General features: G+C 41.0%; 1 protein-coding gene across 1 annotated transcript; it reads left to right on the plus strand.

The window, feature by feature from the left end:
* Nucleotides 1-623: 623 nt before the first annotated feature.
* rps6kal (ribosomal protein S6 kinase a, like) lies at nucleotides 624-21,717 on the plus strand. Its single transcript, XM_029442250.1, has 24 exons — nucleotides 624-776; nucleotides 889-1,182; nucleotides 2,193-2,528; nucleotides 4,991-5,050; nucleotides 5,153-5,269; nucleotides 5,354-5,435; nucleotides 5,562-5,642; nucleotides 6,173-6,252; nucleotides 6,943-7,049; nucleotides 8,589-8,626; nucleotides 9,691-9,833; nucleotides 9,938-10,008; nucleotides 10,142-10,230; nucleotides 10,934-10,998; nucleotides 11,391-11,493; nucleotides 11,666-11,790; nucleotides 12,606-12,728; nucleotides 13,723-13,812; nucleotides 13,979-14,137; nucleotides 14,220-14,381; nucleotides 14,989-15,065; nucleotides 15,503-15,620; nucleotides 15,960-16,100; nucleotides 20,702-21,717. The coding sequence occupies exons 1-24, from the start codon at nucleotides 624-626 to the stop codon at nucleotides 20,825-20,827; spliced, it is 2,940 nt and encodes a 979-aa protein (XP_029298110.1). The 3' UTR covers nucleotides 20,828-21,717.
* Nucleotides 21,718-25,463: the final 3,746 nt, after the last annotated feature.

Raw genomic sequence — 25,463 nt, forward strand, 5'->3', positions numbered from 1 at the left:
ACACAAGACTGATTGACCAAACATTCCCTGCTGCGATTACAAACCTTTCTTCAAAGTGAATCATTCATGCTAGTCTGTCGACTGTTGAATGAAAATCAGTGAATAAAAAGCATTGACTATGTTTACAAGCACACCAATAATCCACTATTACTCCCCATACCACAATATTTCCAATTTGATACGGGTCATGTAAACAGCATATTCTGTTTGGATATTCCAAATGAGGCCTTTCTTCAATGTAATATTTTCAGATGAAGACATGTGGGATATGATGGTATATTTTCAGGAGTTTTAGGAGCATTCTTTGTAAATGTATACAGCGCACTCAGAATTTATTTTTAACGCAGTTTGCAACACGGCCTCTTGCCTGTTTCCGGTCAGCTCTGTGCGTTGTACACAAACCAACTAACTAACAGTTTTTAAATCTGGGGTAGAGATGCTTGTCCAAAAGAGAAGCTCATATTTAAGTGTTAATTGGAGAATGCACGGCTGCATCTAAACGGGAATATTTGTGTGGAATTTATTCATTTTCATTCATCATACAGTTTAGTATAAATGTTTATTTATTTTTCCGAATAAGGGCAAAAAAACTCACAAAGACCTCAGTAAGTGAATTAACTTGTATGCCTTTGCTTTTAATCCATCTGTTTCAGCATGAGGAAGTGCAGTTCTTAGAGAATGAGCTAGAGAACCAAAAACAAAAATATGATGAGCTTGCAAGCTTCACGAAGAGCCTGCTCAGTGCTGTGAGGAACAATGACCTGGAGAGACAGCAGGTACATTCAGTCATGTTTACACACTGACGAGATCCATTAGAACGTCAGCTTGAAGTGAAACACAGTTTATTGACATTTCTCACCTGAAGTCTGCTGTTGTTTACGTGTTAAGGAACTCATGGCCAGTCTACCTCAGCCTTCAGACCAGGACTGGCACATGACCATGGAGAGGGAAACACAGCCTGCTGCTGTGTCAGCAGTCGCATCCTCGAGCCACAACGACTCCCCGATGGCCAGCGCGAGTAGCGTGGAGCCTCTGCCGGACCCGGCAAACGAAGAAGTCCCACTGGTCACCATAAACGAAGACGATACGACGACTACAATTACTGAGCCCTCTGCATCAGAGGAGCAACTGCTGGAGGCAGTTATAGAACAAAAGGGACTATGTCATGTACATCAGCTCACATAGACTCATACAGATGTTTCCACACAACACATAGAACCTGGTTTCCGACTACATAGCCTATATGGTCTCACATTTACACAAACACATGCTCCACGCCTAGTGCCTGTGGATTGATGCTTCACTATGACTGTTGGGCTAACAAATGCCTTTTTTACTGCATATCATTCGCCTTGCTCTGGACCAGTCCAGAAAGAACAATAAACGACCTCTAACTTATCTGTGTGGCTGCGTGTTTCAGTGAGAGCAAGTGACACTTTTCTTATGTGATGTAGAAAAACACTATAAATATTTTTTTAATCCTAACTGTGAAAAGGATAATGTTCCCTCGCAGTAGTGGCTCATTGTGCAGATTGCAGTTGCAGACAAGAACGTTGCCATTCAATTTGTCCAGATTCCAATCATAAAATTCGAACATGATTAATATACACTATCTCCAATGCCAGTAACTGGCTTGTTCTCATTTGGGAGGTGAAGGATTTGAACTGAAAGCTGTCTACAGTTCAACTATAAGATTATGTACAAGGTGAACTGTATTTTATTGAGAGCAAACCAACACAAACTGCCCATCGTCACAATGTCTTGTGTTCAAAGTTGTGACTATAAACAAATGTAGAGATGTGGAGTTTATTACATTACCCCACCACACAAAGACTTTGTGTCTGGGTTGGAAAGAGTCAGAGCTGGAGGGAAAGTGGATGAGCTTTAAGCCTCTTATTTCCACTTGGACTAGGGATGGACAGGCTTATGAAACAGTGGCTTTAAAACATTCAACTTACACCTTTTAAGATCAGAGGCTTATAGATTTATGGCTCCCCACAAGGTTCCTGTTTTGCTCCCTAATTTTATCCTCGACCGTCAACCCATAAATTAAACTCTTTACAATAGCAGTGACCCACCACCCGGATGCATGTGTGTCACACGCAGCATGTCATGCCACCCCCCTATCACGTCTCTCCCTCCTCTCTATCTCGAGATCCGTTGCTTTGGTTTGGACTGGGGGAAATCCTTAACTGAATTGCGTCATAAATACGTCAATAAACTCTCATTCACTGACGATCAGGTACCACGATAGCCGCCATATTCGCATCCATGGCAGGGTAGCAGTGCTCTCGGCGAGCGTATGGTCCAGTCATAAGCATCAACTATTCCCCGCACCAACCCCCCGATCTCATCCCTCCAGCGTTACGCAGCCACACAGCTTTGGATCTGATCATCAAAGCAGAATAGCCGGACATCCACAGAGGGGAAGACATGCAACGTGGAGCGGGGGTCTAGGTAGACTACGATGCCTTAGACTTAGAGAGGGATCCTGGCACAAGATGGAGGTAAACAACGTTTGTAGTGAGGTGAGTTGAAAAAAGCGTGCTTTGCTTATTGATTTGCTTACCATTGTTTTTGGTTTGTGCTGTCCAGTTAAGTTAGCTTGCCTGCGAGGCTGGGTAGAGCTTAAATTCGCGTCACGACCTGCAGCGCACCGTGATGCATGCTAACACGCTAGCTAATGCTAACAGCTGGTTAAATGTTTATTTTTGTTGCACTGTCCCGGGTTTATTTGTCTGATAGCTAGCCGTCTGGGCTTTCATAACCGCTCATCATTCCGCACAGCGGACGGGCTCCTAATCCAATGACAAACGACCTCTTAGCTTTTGTTGTTATTTACACTTCTCAAGAGGAGTTTGCCTCATAGCTAGCTTAGCCTAGCATTAGCATGTATGTAGCCTGCTAGCTGACAGCTTGTAGGCTTAAAACTTGGAGACAAGTTTTTATTCAACCTTCACCGTCTTGGTAATGAAGAGCCATTAATGTGTTTTTATGCACCTATAGTAATGCTGTAGAATATTTCAGCAACGTTAAATGTATTTAAAGTTTAACACTAAGGTTAGCTGGGTTACATTTGGGCAGACGCCTTCACAAGTGAGGGCTGGCTTGTCAGCAGCACGAGTGAAAGTGATGCTGTTATTCGCTTTAACTCTCGTTTAGTAAGATATGTAATAACTCATAAATGGATAAATGGAACTATTAATCCACAAAGGTGGAAGCATATTAGCTGCATTAGCAAGGTGAAGTTGTGATAAATATTACCAGGCTCAACAACAACAGGAAACCGTTAATGGAATGTAAAGCCTTGTATTAATTATGGGCTAAGTTATCATCTCCAGATCTTTAGTGAAACCAATAATACCGTAACAAAATAATAATCATAAATATTATTACTGTGTTGTGATAACTGTGGAAAGTTTCAGTTTTCTTTTGCATGGGCCCCACGATTATGTGTTTTTTCATGTGAATCTAAGCCAACCTGACATCCTAAACCTTTCCATCTCTGGGATTCTTTACAGTCTTTCACACCTACAGTCCAAGCTGTCTGTCGGACTGCTGTGACTGTTTTTAAAAAGCTAGCAGAGAGCTATTGCAACATACACTTCTGACCTAGTCCATTCTTCGTTGAGCTCCTCATGTGATGGTTTCAGAGACTTCAGCCACAGCATTTTGAATCTTTTCAACAAGGAGCTTAGTTTTATATAGGTGTCATGGAAACATTGAATAATTCCTTAAGTGTTATTCCCAAAATATTACTGTTTTTAAAAAGTTTTTCATCTCTTGCTACAAATAAGCAAGCACTTTAATCTGCTGTTCACGGAATGTCGTCAAGATAACAGAAGCACATAGGTAAACATTAGCCACTTAAACTGGGCTTGTGGTTGTGTTGGTTATTTTAATGCACTTTGTATCAGTTTTGACTTTGAAGATGATATTTAATCAAAGTATTGCATGCCGGTATAAGTGACTGTTAGATGATATTATGTGTGACTGTCAGGCATCTTTCTAGATGGCTGAAAAAGGCTCGCCTGGTTGTGCTGCAAGTGTAGGCTGCACTCTGTTACAAGCCAGTGATGAGCCACAGCAAAGGTGGGAGTGAAAATGTATGTGTGAATTATGACACAAGCATTGCCCTGGCTGTGTCTTGCCTGGATGTTATACTTCAGAGATACACAGTGGCTTACATTTAAAAATAAAAAATCTGTCTTGTTTTGAAGTGTACATCGTGATGTTGAATGTTTATGTTGATAATGTTATCCTGTAGTACGAAGATATTGGAAAGTGGTTTGTTGGCCTCTGTTCTGTGGACGTATGTGAGTGTATGTTGGTGGCTCCACCCACTGAGTGGGCTTACGTAGCTGCTATGACTCATCCCCCCTCTTCAGAGGCTTGATGGAATTCAACACACAAACACACTGAACTGAATGCATCATTGCAGGCTGAGGACAGAATTGAAATATGCAGACCTGGTTAATGTAACGGCGGTCAGTTTATGGTCTGATTTACTTGCGGATGCTGAAATATCTGATGTTCCTCTGCTGACAATATCCCTGTGTGTGTGGATATTCAAACAAACAAAAGAGAGGCATGAAACAGGCTCATAAATGTAACCCTGAGTAGAACAAAGCATGTCTATCTAGACTCTCTGAGCAAGTCAGACATGTTTTTTTTGCCCTGGCTGGGGATTAAGCTAGAATGCTAATAATGAGGGGCTTTAAAGGGACAGGATGAGAGCTGGACAGCTGGACAGCTGGACAGGCTTAGAGTATGGACTCCATACTGTTTGACAACAAATAGAGCTGGAGTAGGAAAAAGTGAAAACGCACTGTTATTGCATGTGACTCATCGATTTCATCAGTTGAATCTTTCGTCATACATGTGGGCGTGCAGCAGCTGCACTCCTGCTCAGATGAAAACAAGGATGGACAAGCTTTGTGAAAGTGTTTACTGTTGCCGACTCTGATGAAATCTTTCGGTTTTGCCGCAGGTCAATGGACATGAGATCATGGACGAGCCCATGGAGGAGGGAGATTCTTTCTCACACTGTGTAAGTAGTGATGGGCTTGAGGTTTTGGGGCATATTTGTATGTATGTATGTAGGACGACAGACCTGTTGTGTGGCTGTTTCATACTGATACTGTTTGTGTAGGATGAAGGGACATATGAGGAGATTCCCATCACCCACCATGTGAAAGAGGGCTGTGAGAAAGCTGATCCATCTCAGTTTGAACTGCTCAAAGTCCTCGGCCAGGGCTCTTTCGGCAAGGTGAGGAAACGCAGCAGACGAATGAAATGTTTCAGTGCAATCGTAGGTGTGTGCATCTTCTCTAACATTCTCCTGTTGTCCCAGGTATTTCTTGTCAGGAAGATAGTGGGTCCAGATGCTGCTCAGTTATATGCAATGAAAGTTCTAAAAAAGGCATCTTTGAAAGGTAAGGCAACTTTGTTTTCAACAGACATCTCCACAAAACACCACAGTGCAAAGTAATCGCCTGTCTGTTCCGTCCTCGGTGTTGAATTTCTCTCTCTCGCTGTCCCTTCCCATTTTGTCTCTCCAGTCAGGGACAGAGTTCGCACTAAGATGGAAAGAGACATTTTAGTGGAAGTCAATCACCCCTTCATAGTGAAGTTGCACTACGGTAAGAGAAACTCTTACTTTACATACGGTCCAGGCGATTATATCACACAGATTACATCCCAGTTCAGGTGGGGGAACGCTGTATTGTGTGCATGGTCATGTTCCAGTTACAAACTTCATTTTTAACATCATGTATTGTTTAAGTGTTATTATACAGTTATTGCAAAGGAATTGGTCCCATTTGATTAAGTTTATTCGGTTTATGATTTCCATAAGTAATAAATAATGTGTGTATCTGCTCGTGATTTGGATCTGCTTCCTTGGCCCAATGCTATACCCCCTCTTATTAAAACTGGCCAGTAGTTTTACCCTAATCCTGCTGACAAACAAAGCGACAAACCAAACGGGTAAAAACAAAAAGATCGAGCTAATATTTACGTTTATTTTGTCTATCAATCATCGTTGTTAATGTCAGCACGCTGTTGCCACTCGAAGTGAGTTACAATGTTTACATGCGTCACCCTGAGTGTCTCTGTAGAAATGCGAACATGATTAGCTTGCATGTAATTGACTTGCTTCCTTGTCTCCCAGCCTTTCAGACAGAAGGGAAACTGTATTTAATACTGGACTTTCTCAGGGGAGGGGATGTATTCACTCGCTTATCCAAAGAGGTAAGCTGACATCCTGTTGCCTTGCATCTCTTTATCACATTTGAAGCATAATAAGTACAATAAGTTTATTTGCTACTTGTGTATGTCTGAAAAGAAAAGTACAGCATGTCCTCATTTTTAAACCCTAATGTTTTGAACATGTTTGTGAAAATCCAAACTACATATAAAACCCGACGGGATTGTTAGGCTGACAGCTACAAATGGAACAGGTGCAAATTTAGTATGCAAAAATGTTTCATTTATTTTATAAGAGCTGAAGCACTGCCAAGTCGTTTGTCTCTCCTGTTTTTTTCTTTTTATTCAAATTTGGTCTTTAATTCCTCATGGAAACACAAGTGTTTTTCTTGGAATCTTTATTTGCTTTTAGATCATCCGTTGCTTGTCAGTTAGAGGCATGGCACTTTTTCAAATGCTTTCAGGGAACTCAGACAATGTGTGATTGTTCTCCTGATAGACCTTGTGTTGAAAGCATGTCTCAGAACCAAAGCGATAGCTGCTGGCAATGTCAGATCAACAGCTTGCTGAGTTGTGTAACTTATTTCAAATGTTGATGTTGTGACAATAATAATACTCTTGTTTTCTCTCTGTGGTTAATGAAGCTTAATATTGAAGTTGTGTTTTTTTTTTCTTTTCTGCTGAATTTCTCCCCTCTTCTTAGTTCAGAGAGTAAATTTGTCCAGTTCTTATCAGGTTATGTTTACAGAGGAAGATGTGAAATTCTACCTTGCAGAGCTGGCCCTGGCCCTCGATCACCTGCACAGCCTGGGCATAGTTTACAGAGATCTCAAGCCAGAGAAGTAAGAATCCTAGACCTCAGCCTCACCTTTGACCCCCTCACACTCAAACCCCCACAGTCATCTTCCAACGTACTTCTGGATGTTTTTACAAAACCACAGATGATTTCCTGCACATGTGAACTGCACAGCTCTGGCCGTCATCCCCTGCCATGGGCATTACTTATTATTTCTGAAAGTTGATAAATTTGTCAAAATGTTTTTACATGTTTTATGTTAGTTTTTGAACCATAAGATATTCAACTCTCCTCCCTTTCACTTCCTCCTTCTCCATATTAACTAAAAGAAGCAAATTTATTGTCATATGTCATAAAGAGGATACATATCACCCATATGCTGTATGCATAAAACACAGACGTAGAAAGGATTTTGTAACGGATGAAGACGTTTAATCTTATATGAGCGACAGCTGACAAGAATTAAAAGAACATTTGTTTTGTTATCATAAAGAAAATACATTTCTAAGTGTGTTCATTTCTCCACTGTCTAAAATGACCAATTTAAAGGGACAGTTCACCCCAAAATTAAAAATACATATTTGTCCTCTCACCTGTAGTGCTATTTATTATATCTAGATAGTTTTGGTGTGAGCTGCAGAGAGCTGGAGGTATCAGCTGTAGACATGTCTGTCTTCTCTTCAATACAATGGAACTAGATGCACTCAGCTTGTGGTGCTCAAAGGGTCAAAAAATACATTTGATAAAAACTTGACCACATTGTCTCTTTCCAGAAATCATGACCCGGTTACCCAAGATAATCCTATTTTCTTTCACCTGAAGTAAACCCGCCAACCGTATCACCGCTCGGAAGGAAGTGTGCATCTACTCCTAGACGAGAGCCCTGTCGGAGCTCACCTGAGCTAGCTAACGTAACAGCTCCGCAGAGGATGCACATAATGTTTACATCTCGTCCATAAGTGCATGCACGCTCGCTTCTGCACAGTGACACAGTAGAGAAAATAGTTCCTTCCTGAAAAGTTTCAAAACGCTTTGAGCACCACAACCTGGTTCACCTAGTTCCATTATATTGGAGAGAAGACGGACATCTATACGGACGATATCTGCAACACTGCAGCTCACACCAAAACTATCTAGATTGATAAATAGCTCTACAGGTGAGAGGTAAAATATGTATTTTTGATTTTGGGGTGAACTGTCCCTGTAACTCGATCTTTATGAGTATTTTCTGTCCCTGACATGCAACCTTCCCCGTACACAGCCGATCCCTCGCCCTGTTTCACAAGTCATTTCAGCCCATAACTTCACTAAGCACACAGACCCATACCAACAAGCACATTCTTGACTTTAGTCCAGACTTCTACTTAGCCTGAATAGTTTCAGACTGACTGGATGTGTCCAATATGGCTTTGAATGGAGTACTCTGATCTGTTATTCCTCATAATAAGCAGTTAATTTAACTCCTCCAGAACTTTAAGAATGCATTTGCAAAGATCTCTATGTGATTTTTAAGGCATGAGATATTTAAATACTGTTGTTGTTGCTTGAAGCTCACCTCCATGGAAAACCTGTTCTTGTCTTTCAGCATCTTACTTGATGAAGCTGGACACATAAAGTTAACAGGTATGTTTTTGTCTAAATGCTTAATAAATGTAATACACATGCAATGTTTGTTTTTTATTAGTAAAAAAAAAAAATGTATATATGTGTATATATGTATATGTATATATGTATATATATGTATATGTATATATGTATATGTATATGTATATATGTATATGTATGTATATGTATATATATATATGTGTGTATGTATGTATATATGTATGTATGTATATATATATATATGTATATATGTATATATATATATGTGTGTGTATATATATATATATGTGTATATATATATGTGTGTGTATATATATATATATGTGTATATATATGTGTATATATATATATACATATATATATACATATATATATGTGTATATGTGTATATATATATATATATATACACATATACATATATATACTATATATAATATATGTGTATATGTGTATATATATATATATATATACACATATACATATATATATATACACATATACAATATATAATATATAATATATATATGTGTGTGTATATATATATATATATATATATATATATATATATATATAATATATATATATATATATATATAGTATATATATATATAGATATATATATATGTATATATATAATAATATGTATATATATATATATATATGTATATGTATTATTATATATATATATGTATATATATATGTATATGTATATATATATATATATGTATATATATATATATATGTATATATATATATATATGTATATATATATATATATATATATATATATATATATATGTATATATATGTGTATGTATGTGTTTTATTTCAAGAGTAATTGAATAGTACAATCCAGTTAATAGCCTGTAATTAAACGGTTTAATATTAAATGTGTCTTCACTGATAATCGATTCATGACCCCAATTTTGTCCTTAGGCCGTCTTTCCTCTGCAGCTATTTTTAGGTTTCTCTTGCCGACACCTCAAAGAACAAAAGTTCCGCATAATATCAATTTTGGATTATTTGACTGTTCAGTCACCTGAGTGTTTTTTACCATTTTGCTTTGCGTTGCTGTTGTGCAGACTTTGGCTTGAGTAAAGAGTCAGTAGATGTTGATAAGAAGGCTTATTCCTTCTGTGGTACGGTGGAGTATATGGCCCCTGAGGTGGTCAACAGGAGAGGACACACACAGAGTGCGGACTGGTGGTCTCTGGGAGTGCTCATGGTACAGAAACTGCCTCTCCTTTATTTGCATTGACATTTATATGAACTAATTAGGGCATCAGTTCATGTTGACGATATTCCCTTTCTTTCATTGTGTGTTTGCAGTTTGAGATGCTGACAGGGACATTACCGTTCCAAGGCAAAGACCGCAACGAGACCATGAACATGATTCTCAAGTGAGTCATTACTCGTCGCATGATTAAGACCCTCAAAGTCTGACGGAAGTGAGACAAGCTTTGTAAATACTCATCAACTGTAGCCTTTTGTCCATATCCACCTGTCGCTCTCTGCTTCCCTCCCCCCCTCTAGAGCTAAGTTGGGAATGCCCCAGTTCCTAAGTTTGGAAGCCCAAAGTTTGCTGAGAATGCTGTTTAAACGTAACCCTTCTAACAGACTAGGTAAGATGATTGTGTAGACCTGTTAGCAGTGATGGAAGAAGTATTCGGATCCTTAGTAAAAGTACTAATACTGTGAAAATACTCCACTACAAGTTAAAGTCCTGCATTCAAAACCTGCTGTAGTTGTTTACTGTTGTGCTAATTTGACCTTGTTTATATACTGTTTGATTTTGTTTCATTTACAGCATGAGATAAACAGGCCGGTTTTCAGCTGATCAAAGAGGGTTTTTAAATAGTTTATTTATCTAAAGAGGTAACAGAATAGTCTCAACACATAAAGAAACACTTCATCCTTCAGTTTATCACAAACATTCACATTCGAAATCACCAAATCTGGACATGAAAATGTGCAATCTGAAAAGTCACTAAAGCTGTCAGACAAATGTAATGGAGTAAAAAGCACAATATTTGGCTCTGAGATGTAGTGGAGTAAAAGTATAACATTACATACAATGAAAATACTCAAGTAAAGTACAAGTACTTGAGTAAATGTACTTAGTTACATTCCAGCACTGCCTGTGAAAATAAAATGAGGTGTGTTGATCCTCACATCGTGCCGCTGGCTTAACTTGCGCTTGTTAATATTTTGGCATCCATTTAAATCACATGCTGAGAGAAGAAGTGGTGTGAATGTGTTGATCCTGTGAAAACAATAAAAACTAACGTGCCAGGTTACGTGAACCAGAGTGATCTGTGTCTTTAGGGGCCGGCCCCGACGGAGTGGAGGAGATCAAACGCCACGCTTTCTTTTCCACCATCGACTGGAATGTGAGAGCGCACGCACACACACACACACACACACACACACACACACACACACACACACACACACACACACTGGCTTCTGTTGAGGATTCACACTTAACAAACAGTTGGCTTGGTGAGTTCTGGCCATCAGTTTTGGCCACGCCAACTTTGTTTGTGTGTGTGTGTGTCTGGGCAGAGAGCCAGTTCTCACTGTGTGTGCACTAATAGCCCTGCGTGAGTGTTTAAGAGCCTGCAGGATGCTATTGGCTGCACCGGGCTGTAGAGGGGATGGGAGCGAGTTAATCTGGGAGGGGTCTTGGCTTCTCTATGGCTAATATGTTCACACACTGCAAACAGCCTGTGGTGGGTTTTAATGTGTGTTTTCTGCATGCGTGTGCCCGTGTCTTCTGCAGAAACTGTACAGGAGAGAGCTCCAGCCCCCGTTCAAGCCTGCAGCAGGTAAACCAGATGACACGTTCTGCTTCGACCCCGAGTTCACCGCTAAAACGCCTAAAGGTAAAATCTACACCTACACACCCACACGCTCTGTTCACATGCTTTTCAGCCTAAAAACAACAGCCACTCCTGCAGCCATGGAAACTGCAGCTGAGCACTGACTACAACCAACATTTAGTGGGTGCCTGTATGTTCATATGACTATATTATGAATTATCTTTTGTATGTGTAGACTCCCCAGGTATCCCTCCCAGTGCTAACGCCCACCAGCTCTTCAAAGGCTTCAGTTTTGTTGCTCCAACCCCTATGGATGAGAACAAGAGCTCCCCGCTGCTCAGCATACTCCCTATAGTTCAGGTGAACACACATGATCTTGCAAATGTCCTCTATCATAAGTTACACAGGTAATTATTAAACACATGAAAGTCACACGCAGATATTCTTTTTGCTTTTTGTCTTTTGTATGAAGCTCATTGGAGCTCAAGCTCAACTCTAACAAGTTAAAGAATAATTACATTGATCTCCAATAGTGGAGTTGCCATTTTGCAACATGATACTGACTAGAAGTGTCTGCTGTTGTGGAGCTTTGCACTCATTTCATCTTGCAGGCAGCGCCCTTGCAAAAGTTGGTCAAAACACAGTTGAGTTAACACATATGTAACTGTTACTGAACAATTATCGCAGCATTTTAGTCAACAACACTCTGTTAAATTCTTTGCTAGAGGTGCTTACACACTTTATTTCTTCTGACTGCCTTTGTTGCTCAATCTGACAACAATCACAGCAAACTTCAATGTCTTTCTTTACAATGAAGGCACATTACAATCAAAATTGATTGACACAGTGGCAGAAACTGCAAAAATGGCTCAGTTTGAGCCCATAAATGTAAATTTGACAGCATTTTGCCACCAAGTGATGTGTGAATAGGCAGCCAATACTATAATGGTGGTAAATGTGCAGGGACAGTCTGAATGCTTGTGCTGAATCTGTAATAGCATTACTAACACAAGTTCCACTCTGGCATATTTGTGAACAGAAGTGTTAAAACGAATGATGTGGGAGCACACAACACCAGCTGCTGGTTTTACTGGGACACTTTTTAAAAGTATTAACTATTTATTCAGTTAAGGTTAAAGAATGTAATGTAAGAAATGTAATCTTGATCTCTCCAGATGCACGGGGGCTCGACAAAGTTCTCTGATCTTTACGAGCTGCAGGAGGACATAGGGGTCGGCTCCTACTCCATTTGTAAACGCTGTGTACACCGAGTCTCTGCCATGGACTATGCTGTGAAGGTAGAGAGGTTTTCCTTCTTCTTTTTTATCCACTAGGCACCAGTGCTTGTTTTTCACGCACACAGTTACTGCTGAGAGAAAATCACAGTTTGGTTGGCCACTGACCAGCCTCACATGAGCTGCAGAAGGGCTTTTTAACGGCGGCTAATGATGGATGAGGATGCACTTTCTTCATTGACGTCATTGAGCATTCATTCTGCTCTTCCCCGAATTAAACTGGTGACCTTTCAGTCACAGTCTTGCTCCTCTGACCTTCAGGCCACCGATTTACCACATTGTAAAGTGCAAATGTTAAAGTTACGGTTAGGTAAGTTAAGGTTACGTGTCATGTTCAGTATCAATAGTTGCATTGAGGCTGTGACTTTTATCAAGATTTCAAACATGTTTGGCACCTCTTGCAGGGCTTTCTTCAATGATATGGAGTAGCCAGCTAGTGGGGGGGAAAGTAGCCAGCCAGCTAGAAAAACCTTTGGCTATAAAAGCTCAGAATTGGCGCCCTCTGTCACGATTCCATCATATACACTCCTCTTAATTATTGCAAACTTGAATGAGTTTTCCTACCCGATAATAAGCATGTAGTGAATTACTGTAAAGGACAATTAGGCTTCCTGTGCGTTTTGACCCACACAGTCTGTAAATAGCTATTAATATTTAAAACCACAACTATTCCTGACGGATCAGAAAACTTTCCTTGTTTTACAAAAGCTTGTTACTTTGACAACAGTGCCTGTTCTAGTGTGTGTTTGCAATGCGTCTTAATGATGCCTCTGCTAAAAAAAAAAGCACGATATAAATAAAATCCAAAAAAGAAGTTTGTCCCGCAGCTGGCTCTCATAGAACGCTCTGCTGTGTCCAGCAGAGGGCAGCACCGCTGAAGCCAAATATCTCCGCTAGCTAAGAATGTTAAGTGCTCCATGTTTTGTTTTGTTTTTTTACCCAATCATTACTCTATCATTTGACTAACTGCTCATGTCTGTATTTTCATGTGTTTTAGATTATAGACAAAAGTAAGAGGGACCCCTCTGAAGAGATCGAAATCCTGATGCGATACGGACAGCATCCCAACATCATCACTCTGAAAGACGTCAGTGACGTTTGTGTGTGAGCGCTTCACAACAGTTACGTTTTTAGTTTGTCACCATACTCACAAGTGTTCTGTGTGTGTGTGTGTGTGTGTGTGTGTGTGTGTGTGTGTGTGTGTGTGTGTGTGTGTGTGTGTGTGTGTGTGTGTGTGTGTGTGTGTGTGTCAGGTGTATGACGAGGGCAGGTATGTGTACCTGGTGACTGAGCTGATGAAGGGAGGGGAGCTGCTGGACAAGATCCTCAGGCAGAAGTTTTTCTCTGAGAGAGAGGCCAGTGCTGTGCTCTACACCATCACCAAGACTGTTGACTACCTCCACTGCCAAGGGGTGAGGAGACGCGTCTGCACGTGTAGGAGCACAGGTGGAAAATGTGATGTCTTCTTCTCTAACGTGTTCTTCTTCTCCCCAGGTGGTACACCGAGACCTGAAGCCCAGTAACATCCTATATATGGATGACTCGGGAAATCCTGACTCCATCAGGATCTGTGACTTTGGATTCGCCAAGCAGCTTCGGGGAGGCAACGGCCTGCTCCTCACCCCCTGTTACACCGCTAACTTTGTGGCACCAGAGGTGAGAGAGGAGAAATGATGGGGGCAAAAAGAGTGAATGCTAGAGAAAGAATCATCTCTTATATCTCTTTTTATTCTCTAGATTTCTTTTTTTTTTTTTTTGCAAATGTAAAAGCATACATTTGTATTACAACAAAAGGCACAATTAGTGCTGTTTGGAAAGAAGAAGCTTCCCATTTCAGTTAGTATCAAACACAATGTAAACAGACCTGGTAAACTGACATGATTAAATTATATGTATGTAGGTATGTAGGTAGGTATGTAGGTATGTATGTATGTAGGTATGTAGGTATGTATGTATGTAGGTATGTATGTATGTAGGTATGTATGTATGTATGTATGTAGGTACGTACACCCTAAAAAAAAATTCATAAAATAAAAAAGCAGTGTTCAATGGCACTATGTATTGTATCCATTTAGCCCAATTTGGCTATAATCTGCTTACTTACAACTTTAAAGAAATGTCTTCATTATGTAGTTATCTTTCATAATGTCAAAGTCTTGTAATAAATGTAATTTTAGGTTATAACCATTGTATTTGGTTTTTTTTATTCCCCTGTCAACATCAGATCCTAATGGTTTGTCTTTCTCTGTCTGTGTGGCTCCAGGTACTAATGCGGCAAGGTTATGATGCAGCCTGTGATATATGGAGTCTTGGAGTTCTACTGTATACCATGCTGGCAGGGTAAGACTGCACTCGTAAATAAACTGATCATTTGGTTTGTACGTGGGAGGAAATGTTTAATCGTGAAGTGTACACATTTCTCAAGCAGTCTAACGCTGTGCAAAGATGCGTCCCAAAGTAGTAGCTGTACATCAGAGCTCTTGTTACTTACTTTGCTTTTGTTGTTACACAGCCACCGCTGGATCTAATTCCACAAGTGGTACAATTATAATAATATTACTGTAGCCTAATCTTTATCTGCAACTGTGCAGAAATGTAGTTTTTAAACACAATGAACAGACGTGCAAAAAGCTGTGCCGCATCCAAATGTTGATTCAGAATTTGAATGTCAACGTTATGAATGAAGCAAAGAAGTATTCGCTGCAGCTCTAGAGACGAGGAGCATCTATGAAATGAAATGCTGTGTGTTTTCCTAACGTCTGCTTTTTACCCGTCAGGTACACGCCGTTTGCTAACGGGCCAAACGACACACCAGAGGAGATTCTACTCCGGATAGGATCTGGAAAGTTCTCTTTGACAGGCGGCAACTGGGATTCTGTATCAGACACCTCAAAGGTACTCCCACAGCTTGTCTTTGATATAATTAAGTGATTAATATGCTTTAACAGTACCGATGTAAATCAGCTTCAAAGTCTAATATTAATGATTCTCTTTTCTGACGTCTGTTAAGTACTTTGTACACATGTTTTTAAAAGGTGCTACTTGGACTTAAAGCAGCTGTAATATTTAGATTTGATACTATGTGGATGTATTTGTTTGGTCCTGTGCAGAGGGACATGGAGCGAAGAAAACATATTTTTCGTGTGTGTGACTGGTCCAGACACATTGTGAGTTTATCTATCAATGAAAATCACACTCTTATACTTAAAGACTGAATGTTGTTTTATGTTGCAGGACCTGCTGTCCCATATGCTCCACGTGGACCCTCACCAGCGATACACAGCAGAGCAGGTTCTAAAGCATTCCTGGATCACCTGCAGAGATACGTTACCACACTTCCAGCTCACACGCCATGATGCACCACACCTCGTCAAGGTGGGTGTATACATTCTTCTTTTATAGGGGTGCAATGTTACACAGAAGTCACGGTTCGGTTCCTACCCCGGTTTAGGTGTCACGGTTTGGTGCCAGTTCGGTACAGCGGGGAAAAAAAGAAGCAAATAAGGACGGATTTATTATAGTTTACTTTCAACAATCAGCACTGCAAGTGTCAAAGAAAGATACAAATCCTCCTGCTGGGGACTGAAGTTACATGTTGCCCACTGTCAATGTTAGTAAACTGTTTTCATTATAAAAGATTTCAAACACTGGACAAACGTTCTCAAAAGGCAACAGGTCACAATGGGCTCTAAAACTGAAAAGCATCTTGTATGCTATGAAATTTAAACACCACATTACACAGAATAAATACAAAATGAAGCGTGTGCATTAGGAGGAGTGTTTCACCTTGTCTCTATTTACACATTCAAAGCAGCCAAACATTTATCATCCCGGCCATGAGCACATCTGGGGGATTGATTGAATGCGTGTTCGCATGTTCCATGTTTCCCCCACACACACACACACCCTACAACGGTAAAGCAACGCCGACACACCGTTTCTAAACACGGAACCACATTCTCTCTCCGGACCAGCAGAGGGTCTGAACTCCGCTACATGATGTCATACCCTCGCAGTCCTCTTGACTCGGTGATTACTCATACCAGATCCAACAGAGCAGCTGTGTCCATCTTTCCATCTTATCTCACTTATCCAGGTCGGATGCTTCTTCTTTCTAATGGAAGTCATCGGGTTGTATTTGACACAACACGTTCGGCGCTCTCGTGGTTTGAGTCGAGAGAGCACTGCTGCTAGGCGACTGATGACAAACAAAAAGGATATTGCCTTGTTAACTTCTCAAAAGTCTTCTAACATTAATAAACTAAAGGTACTTCAATGGTTTCCAACATCAAAACATCAACGTACGTCACAAATTTGAGGCGATCAGAAACGTTTCCCTTGTGGAGGCATGAAACCCTCAACATGGCCTTAAAGGCACAAAAGGTCGCAGTAAAATCATCCCGAGCACTCTGAGCGACGCAGTCTCTCTCATCACTCTCACACACTACAGAGAGGGGATGGCTGGGTAGCATCCTTAGCAAGCGCTTTAGCGGCTGTATACAGAGGCACTCTTCACCCACACATGCAGAGAGAGGCCAGCCTTCCTGCACGATCCTGTTCTTTCAGATGCTACTTAAAGCCTGAAAGATGAGTTTCCTGAACAAAGATCGACAGTAAAGTGAGAGCTTTGCTTTGTCTCCGCTCTCTCTTCTCCCCTTTAACAACACGCAGTCTCACGGTCCTGTTGACCCTCAGCATATGACCTAAACCTCTTCCTTGGTGCCATCACAGCCCTCAGTCACAATTGTATACTGTAGTTACCGCTCATAGAAACACAGTATTTTCTCACTTATATTTGGTGTGCTCGGACTCTGGAATTTTCAAAGCAAAGATTGAACAAGATCTTGCAATGGATTGTACGCCCACACTACAAGATCCTGCAGAGGTCTCATGCAGTGAAAGGCCAGCAGCATCGGTCACTATCATCCCTAGATCTTATCACCATTAAGGGATGCACCTGGTCAGCAACAGTATTCACTTCTGAAATCCTTAACACCTCGACACCAGAATTATCGTCCGGTAGGATGGTCCAATAGACTCATGCCTGTCACATTACATGTTACCCTTCTATCAGCCTGATGGTTCACCGTGAGTCATTTTCCCACTCATCACTCTGAATCTTGGTGTTGCTGACTGTGGATTCGTCATCCTGCTCTTAGTCATGAATCCCACTGCTGTCGCTGATCTATTTTTTGCTCTTTTCCTCTCTTCTCGCACATGTGATTTAAGGTCTGACAAATAGTTTGTGTTGAGATGCCTGGCTGCACACCACAGTCATCAGGAAGCGTTGTTTACGTACCTACGGCCTATTTAAGAGTTCAGGTTAGAGACTTGTTCAAGCTAACGATTAGGCACCTTTTCTGTCGAGGCCACTGGTGACTGGATGTTCCAGTACTTTGACTGTTTGAGGCACATGTGCTGGATAATGGAGGGTGTTGAGAGAAAGGGGGATAACCAAGGAAGTTGTGGTTACGTGTTGTATTGTGCCTTAACCTCTTGGCCTGCACCCTGGCTCTTGGTATTTGCTTGACATTTTTAAGTTGTATCTGCACTTGTTAGGTTTTAGTGTTGCTCCCATTCTGCACATTTTCAGTTGATGTGATGACGTGTTTCTGATTCATCTCTGGATAAGTGGGTGGTACTAGATAAACAAAAATGTAGTGCAATACGTTGAATGAGCTGGATGTTGGAGTGTTTTCTTTATTGGGTTTGGCATGAACATACAATTGTCTTTAAGCAATATGTCAATTTATAATGTCTTTGTATAAAGGGACTATATCTACTTTTACCTTTTTTTTTAATAATGCTCTAAAGCAGGGGTCCCCAAACTTTTTCCTGTGAGGGCCACATAACTTTTCCCTTCTCTGATGGGGGCCAGGGTCAGTTTGTAACAGAAAAAGTGTGACGATGGCAGGGGTGCCTAAACGTAAACATTTATTGTTTTCCAGAAAGCCACACATAACCAAATATTAATAACCCTTTCTAGGATCTTCACAGAAAAGAAAGTCAGGAAATAAATAATACTATTTGTGAAATAAATAATAACCAAATAACCCTCTCTGGGTTCTTCACAGAAAAAATAAAGTTTCACTTGTTCCAAAAGCAGCGCAAGTTTCACCTCAAATGCTTTTATGTGAGAATACATGTCGCAAATGAGTTCCCCCTGGCCTTGTAGCTGCAAGTTAAGGCTGTTCAGCATTTCTGTCACGTCTGTTAAAAATGCGAGGTGCCATTTCCATTCTGGGTCGATCAGCTCTGGGACCATTTTGTCTTTTGAATGAAGAAATGCGTTAATTTCGGGTAGCAGCTCATAAAAACGCCTCAAAACTCTGCCCCGGCTGAACCATAGGACCTCTGTGTAGTACAGCACATCGCCGTGCGCAGGCTCCAGTTCAGACAGGAATTGTTGGAACTGCCTGTTTAAGTCCATTTGCTCTGATGAAGTTTATGCATGACACCACAACCTTCATGACAGAATCCCACCTCAACACTTTGCAGCACAGTGCTTGCTGGTGAATTAGGCAGCGGACTTGTAGCGGGGCGGTGAGACCCCGTTCTTCCATCTCCCGGTTCATGCGTCCTATTAGACCCCGAGACGCACCCACCATACTAGGAGCCCCGTCAGTCGTGATGCTGGCAAGCTTTGACCAGTCTAGGTCCAACTCTTCCATGGTTTGGCATCCTCCCCCGCTGTAGTCCCTTTGAGACTTTGGAGGGCTGCCCGCTCCTCGCACATCTCAAAGTTTGCGCTAACTCCACGAATAAAAATGAGCAGCTGCGCTGTGTCTTGCACGTCCGTGCTCTCATCCAGTGCTAATGCTAACGTCTTCTGCTGCAGCTGGGCATATACATTACCCCCGATTTCTTCAATGCGTCTGGTGATTGTACTCGCCGACAGACTCACGGCATTAAAGACATCTTTCTTCTCGGAACACACCTCTTCCGTGACAGCATTCAAACATTTCTTGACAAACTCCATCAGTGAAAGGTTTACCGCTGCTTGTTATCAGTTGAGCAACCCGAAAGCTGGCTCGAACGGATGACTGGTTCAGCTGAGCTTGGCGTACAAATATATTCTGCTGAGCTAACAGTCCACTTTTTAGCTTTGAGAGTTTGTCTGCTCGCATTTGGCCTTGCAAGTTATCATACTTGTCTTTGTGACGGGATTCATAGTGTCGGCGCAGATTGTATTTTTTGAATACCGCCACCGCCTCTTGACAGATGAGACAAACAGCCTTTTCTTTGCATTGAACAAAAAAAGAATCGTTTGACCACTGCAGGTTAAATACCCTGCATTCTGAATCAATGTTTCTCTTACCTAACCTTTATTCTTATAGCCATTATTCCGTTCTATTTGACAGGGGCTAGTCTAGGATTCGCGAGGCCAGACTGAAAAAAAAATCATAATGCGTCTCTGGTATTGTTCAGGGGGCCGGGCCAAATGTGGAGGTGGGCCGTATTCGGCCCGCGGGCCTTAGTTTGGGGACCACTGCTCTAAAGTCTAAACATAACTAAAGCGATGTTATATATTTGGTTGAGTTATTACTTATATTATACCAAATGAGAAATTACTCATTTTTTGCCACATTTTTACCTTACTATTTTTAGATCTTGGTTGTTTTTAACTAATATATTTGAACAATTAGTTTTTAGTCTTAGCCAGTTAGTTGACAAAAAGCTAAGACATCTTTTTTTGGATGTAGAGAGGGAAGGCAATGAGCGGGAGACCACAAACCACAAACATTTTGTTGGATGAATGCTTCTTTTGTTGAATGGATAAAGATGTCATCACGGGGAAATGAGCAGCACAAATTCATGACCAAAAACAAAACTTGGCCTTTTGTTGTGCCACAAATCTGACTGATCTCATGGACACACTCTTGGGGAAAGAATGCAAAGTGGTAATAGAGTTGCTTCACAGCTGGAATCTTGTATCGGTTTAAAAGTTAAAGCCAAGTGTTTCTGTTGTCTTCCAGGGTGCCATGGCTGCAACCTATTCAGCGCTGAGCCAGAAGACGAGTCAGCCGGTGTTGGAGCCCGTGGCGGCGTCCAGTCTAGCCCAGAGACGCAGCATGAAGAAACTCACCTCAACAGACATGTAGACACACACACACACACACACACACACACCGCTCGCCCTCCAGCTTTGACCTCACTCTCAGTCGGACTCGTACGCAAACATGCGCACACACACACACAGATCGAAGTCCTGGCCAGTCAGACCTACTGTCTCCCTTTTTAATGTATTTATTTGACTCACCCAACATATGCACACTCACACTGGACGAGGTTGCATTATGAAGAAGTCAGCTGAAGAGGAAGAGGGGAAACTCACATATCTGTTACTGCTGCGGAGACAGACTTGTATTTATTTCCACAGCTTTCATATGCACTTGCCCTCCTCGCCTTTTCATTCTCTCTTCCTCTGGGTGGGGAAGAAACACACCAGCTGATGTTCTCCTTCACTGTGATTGGCTGATTCAAAGCTGCTTCGGTAAACTGTGCCCGCTCCTCCACTGCTCTTCATCTGCGCTCCTCCTCCTCAGTTCTCTCTCCTTCCCTTGTTGGCGTTTGCTGTCTTAACTTCTTTCCTTCAAAGTAATGGTTTATGTGTGAGAGTGTTGGCAGGATGATATTGACTGAGGGGATGTCGTAAGACTGTTTCCTCTCTTAAAAATAAAAATGATATGATTCTGCTTGTGGCAGATAAAAAAAATATGGCCCTCAGGATCAAAATCCTCCGCCAGCACTTTTGTTACATAAATGCATGTGTGGGCAGAACCTGTGTTTCTCTTCACTTTAGATTCGTCGTCTGACTCGTGTTACTTTGTGATGCTAACAATGTATCAGAAAGAGGAAGAATAAGCTGCAGATGGGAAAAGATGATGTCTAGAGTTCGAAGGTGGAACAACGTGGTAACAATGACAAGAAATTCTAGTTTGCAAAAATATATATATATATATATATATATATATATATATATATATATATATATATATATATATATATATATATATATATATATATATATATATATATATATATATATATATATATATATATATATATATAAAAATAATAATAATAATAATGAAGAGCATGTGGGGGAGCTGTAGGGATTTCTCTGGGGGGGACGGGACGCACCCCGTCGAACCAGAGAGGCTGAATAAAAAATAAAAAGAGAAAAAAATAAAAGATTTCCATGGTTATCTCTTCAAAAAGACTTTGTGGAAATTGTATGATATTGTATTTATTTCATTTGATTTTTAAGATTCTATTTTTCTTTCAAGTTCTGTATATATTGACATTAAAGATCATTATTGACATGCATCCGGTGTGAGCTGATTTGTTTGATCACAAACGTCTGCCCTCATCAGAGATGGAAAATGCCGACAGTCTAACTCTAAGAGTGATTTAAAGCCGATCATCAATATAACTGCAAGACTGTACGTGTTGCTGATCCGCCGCTTGTGTTGACAAGTGTTCTGGCAGAATCTCCATTCATTTTTTGAGAGGCAGTGTGTTTATTGTTCTTGTTTTACTTGCTGATAAAACATTGAAATCTATATCTGACATGATAAAACATAGTTTAAAACAAGTTGACAAGTATTCAGTACTAATACCACACTGATATAATGATGATGATAATAATAATAATAATAATAATAATAATAATAATACTCCACTACAAGTAAAAGTCCTGTATTCTGGACCATATACCAGTAAAAAAGTATTAACAGCCAAATCAACCTTTAATTATGAAAAGTAAAATAATGCATTGTGCAGGAAGGGTAAGAACAAATATAATCTGTCAGACTAATGTAGTGAAGTAAAAAGGACAATATTTCAATCTGAAATGTAGTATAAAGTAGCTTCACATGGAAATAATTAAGTAAAGTATCATTTGGAGGTACTTGTACAGTACTTGTGTAAATGTACTTAGTTATTCCACTACTGCTTGCAAAACAATGGCAATAAGTTTGCTAACATTAGCCATCATAGCATCGTGTACCAGAACAAGTAAGGTTGTAACAGCAGAATGAGTGTTTTGTTCGTATGAATTCAACTTGTCATTTGTGATATTAGGACTGTGTAATATTTGTGGTACTTAAAGCACTGTTTTGATTTGACAGATTTCACACATTTCATTTGAACCTTTTACTAGAAACTTTGTCCCTGAAAGTGAATTTTCAGTCCTTCGCACTCGCTGTGTTGGGCTGGAGGTATAAATCTCAGACGGGTATCTTGAATTAAATGATTGTTTTCGTCCACTTAGGGGAAGTGGAACAAGATCTACATAATTGACTTATTATCCCTTTTATAAAGGTCCTAAAGTGAACATTTTAGCTGCCTATTTACACATCCAGCAGATACGGAGCAACATTAGCAGTGATTTTGAGAGGTGTTTCTGGCTCTTTGGGGACGATGTAAGTCCAATATTTACTCTCCTTTTAGCTCCACTTTGGTCTCCACCAACTCCTGAGGGAAATATCTGCCTTTTTAACTACTAAATGCTACATTATGTTCACCAGCTAGTCCCTGACTTTGTCAGTCATTTGGTGCTGGGCATGTAGCTGTAAAACCAAAACAATGAGCTAAAAGATGCTAAAAAGCTTTGCATAGCTGAGGGGAAGCAAGCGGCAACCTCTGGCTCTGAAAAGTGAAGCCAATGCAGAAGTGCTTTGAACCTGCATTATTTAAAATGGCCAGCGACTCCACTGGTTGCTAAAAGAAGTCTTATTGTATAGAAGTCGATGAGAATAATTGACAGCAAACATTTTCCTAACGAGTTTAAGTTATTAATCACTAATTTCAAGTCTTCTTCAATACAGCATGATGTGCATTTTGTAGATGATGGCCCCATTTAGAGTAACAAAGATGATAAAGCAGCGTGTGCTTTAGGGCGGGGCTGCCTTGTAATTCTTTTGTACAGTCTATGATGGAAAGTGCAGTTTGATAATAATTATTCAATTGCATGTAGTCATTTGACCCATTGTTAATAGATGTCAGACATCAGCTTTACACCAAAGTATCTTCACGGTAGGATTTAAGGGGTATTGAGAAAACATGTTTTTATTTATTTAGGAGAACAGACCCTAAAACAATGGCCACCTCCCAAGAAGCTCCGTTCCCCTTTGTGTCCTCCCCACTAAAAATAAATGAGATGCAAAGCATATTAGCCACCACTAGGTGGTAACACTGTCCAGTACATGAGAAGTTACATGGGAAGTTGAACATACAGCGTCCCCTCAGTGGGTCTGTGTCCTTTACCCTTATGTAAATGATCGGCCTCGCCTGCTTCCATTTTGTCTGTGTCCCCCCCCCCCCCCCCCCCCCTCTTGCTCCCCTGAGAATATGAGCTCCTCTAACCAGCGGTGTGTGAAGAGAGTAGTGTGACTATGTGTGTGTGTGAGTGTCTGTGTGTGTGTGTGTGTGTGTGTGTGTGTGTGTGTTTGTGTGTGTGTGTGTGTCAGCACTGTCATGACCAGACAGCAGTGGATGGAGATCTAGGCAGGAGAGCAGATGGATTGAGGCACGAGGACTGCCCCTATCAATACACACACACACACACACACACACACACACACACACACACACACACACACACACACACACACACACACACACACACACCACACACACACTGGCTTATGGACCAGCTGTTTTCTTTTTTCTGCAACTGTCTGAGCTGACCTCTCTCTCTCTCTGTCTGTCTCTGTCTGTCTGTCTGTCTGTCTGTCTCTCTGTCTGTCTCTCTCTCTCTCTCTCTGTCTGTGTCTGTCTGTCTGTCTGTCTGTCTGTCTCTCTCTCTCTCTCTCTCTCTCTCTCTCTCTCTCTCTCTGTCTGTCTGTGTCTGTCTGTCTGTCTGTCTCTCTCTCTGTCTGTCTGTTGTCTGTGTCTGTCTGTTCTGTCTGTCTCTCTCTCTCTCTCTCTCTCTCTCTCTGTGTCTGTCTGTCTGTCTGTCTGTCTGTCTGTCTCTCTCTCTCTCTCTCTCTCTCTCTCTCTCTCGCTCTCTCTCTCTTCTCTCTCTCTCTCTCTCTCTCTCTCTCTCTTGTCTGTCTGTCTGTCTCTCTCTCTCTCTCTCTCTCTCTCTCTCTCTCTCGCTCTCTCTCTCTCTCTCTCTCTCTCTCTCTCTCTCTCTCTCTCTGTCCTGGATTACATGCATTTAGCAGTCAGCCTGGGAGCTGAGAGGTAAACAGTGGGGCTAATTGTTTTGACATACTGCTCTTTGTTTTGGCCTCCTGGTGCTAATCAACTATTCGGCTAATAAGTCTGCCTGGCAAGGAAAACACAACTGTGTTCAGGCTGGGAGGAAGGGGAAAAGGGGGACAGGGGTTGACTTATATATACTCCACAATAAAATGCTGCAGTCTTATATGCCGTCCACATTTGCTCGTCATTCAGAGTTCCCCACAGTGCTGCTGTGGCTGGGTAGCGCCCCGCTCAGGTGTGAATCTATTTATCCTCATTAACGAGCGTCTCCCCAAAGTCAGCCAATTAACACGCTGCTCCTAATGAAGCCATTAGCTGTCAGATGAGGTAGAGGCAGTGCTTGTCATCGGTCCACTGTGTGTTTATGTGTGTGTGCGCGCGTGTGTATCCACTCTTGCTGCTAATAAAAGCAAGAGAATTAATGGAGTGAGCGCGTGTGATAATGAGTTAATGTGGAACAAGCAGGACGAGCAGTGATCAGCCCTCTGTCTCAAATGAAGATATCAGACACAGTGATTTACTCTC

Source organism: Cottoperca gobio, chromosome 10 (assembly GCF_900634415.1).
Source record: "Cottoperca gobio chromosome 10, fCotGob3.1, whole genome shotgun sequence".
Taxonomy (NCBI): domain Eukaryota; kingdom Metazoa; phylum Chordata; class Actinopteri; order Perciformes; family Bovichtidae; genus Cottoperca; species Cottoperca gobio.

Excerpts from the sequence above, each read along its gene's own strand:
- rps6kal (XM_029442250.1), top strand. The coding sequence starts at position 624 with ATGCCTTTGCTTTTAATCCATCTGTTTCAGCATGAGGAAGTGCAGTTC. Across the intron at positions 5,270-5,353 it reads GCCAGGGCTCTTTCGGCAAG|GTATTTCTTGTCAGGAAGAT; the intron begins GTGAGGAAACGC and ends CTGTTGTCCCAG. Across the intron at positions 9,834-9,937 it reads GGTCTCTGGGAGTGCTCATG|TTTGAGATGCTGACAGGGAC; the intron begins GTACAGAAACTG and ends GTGTGTTTGCAG.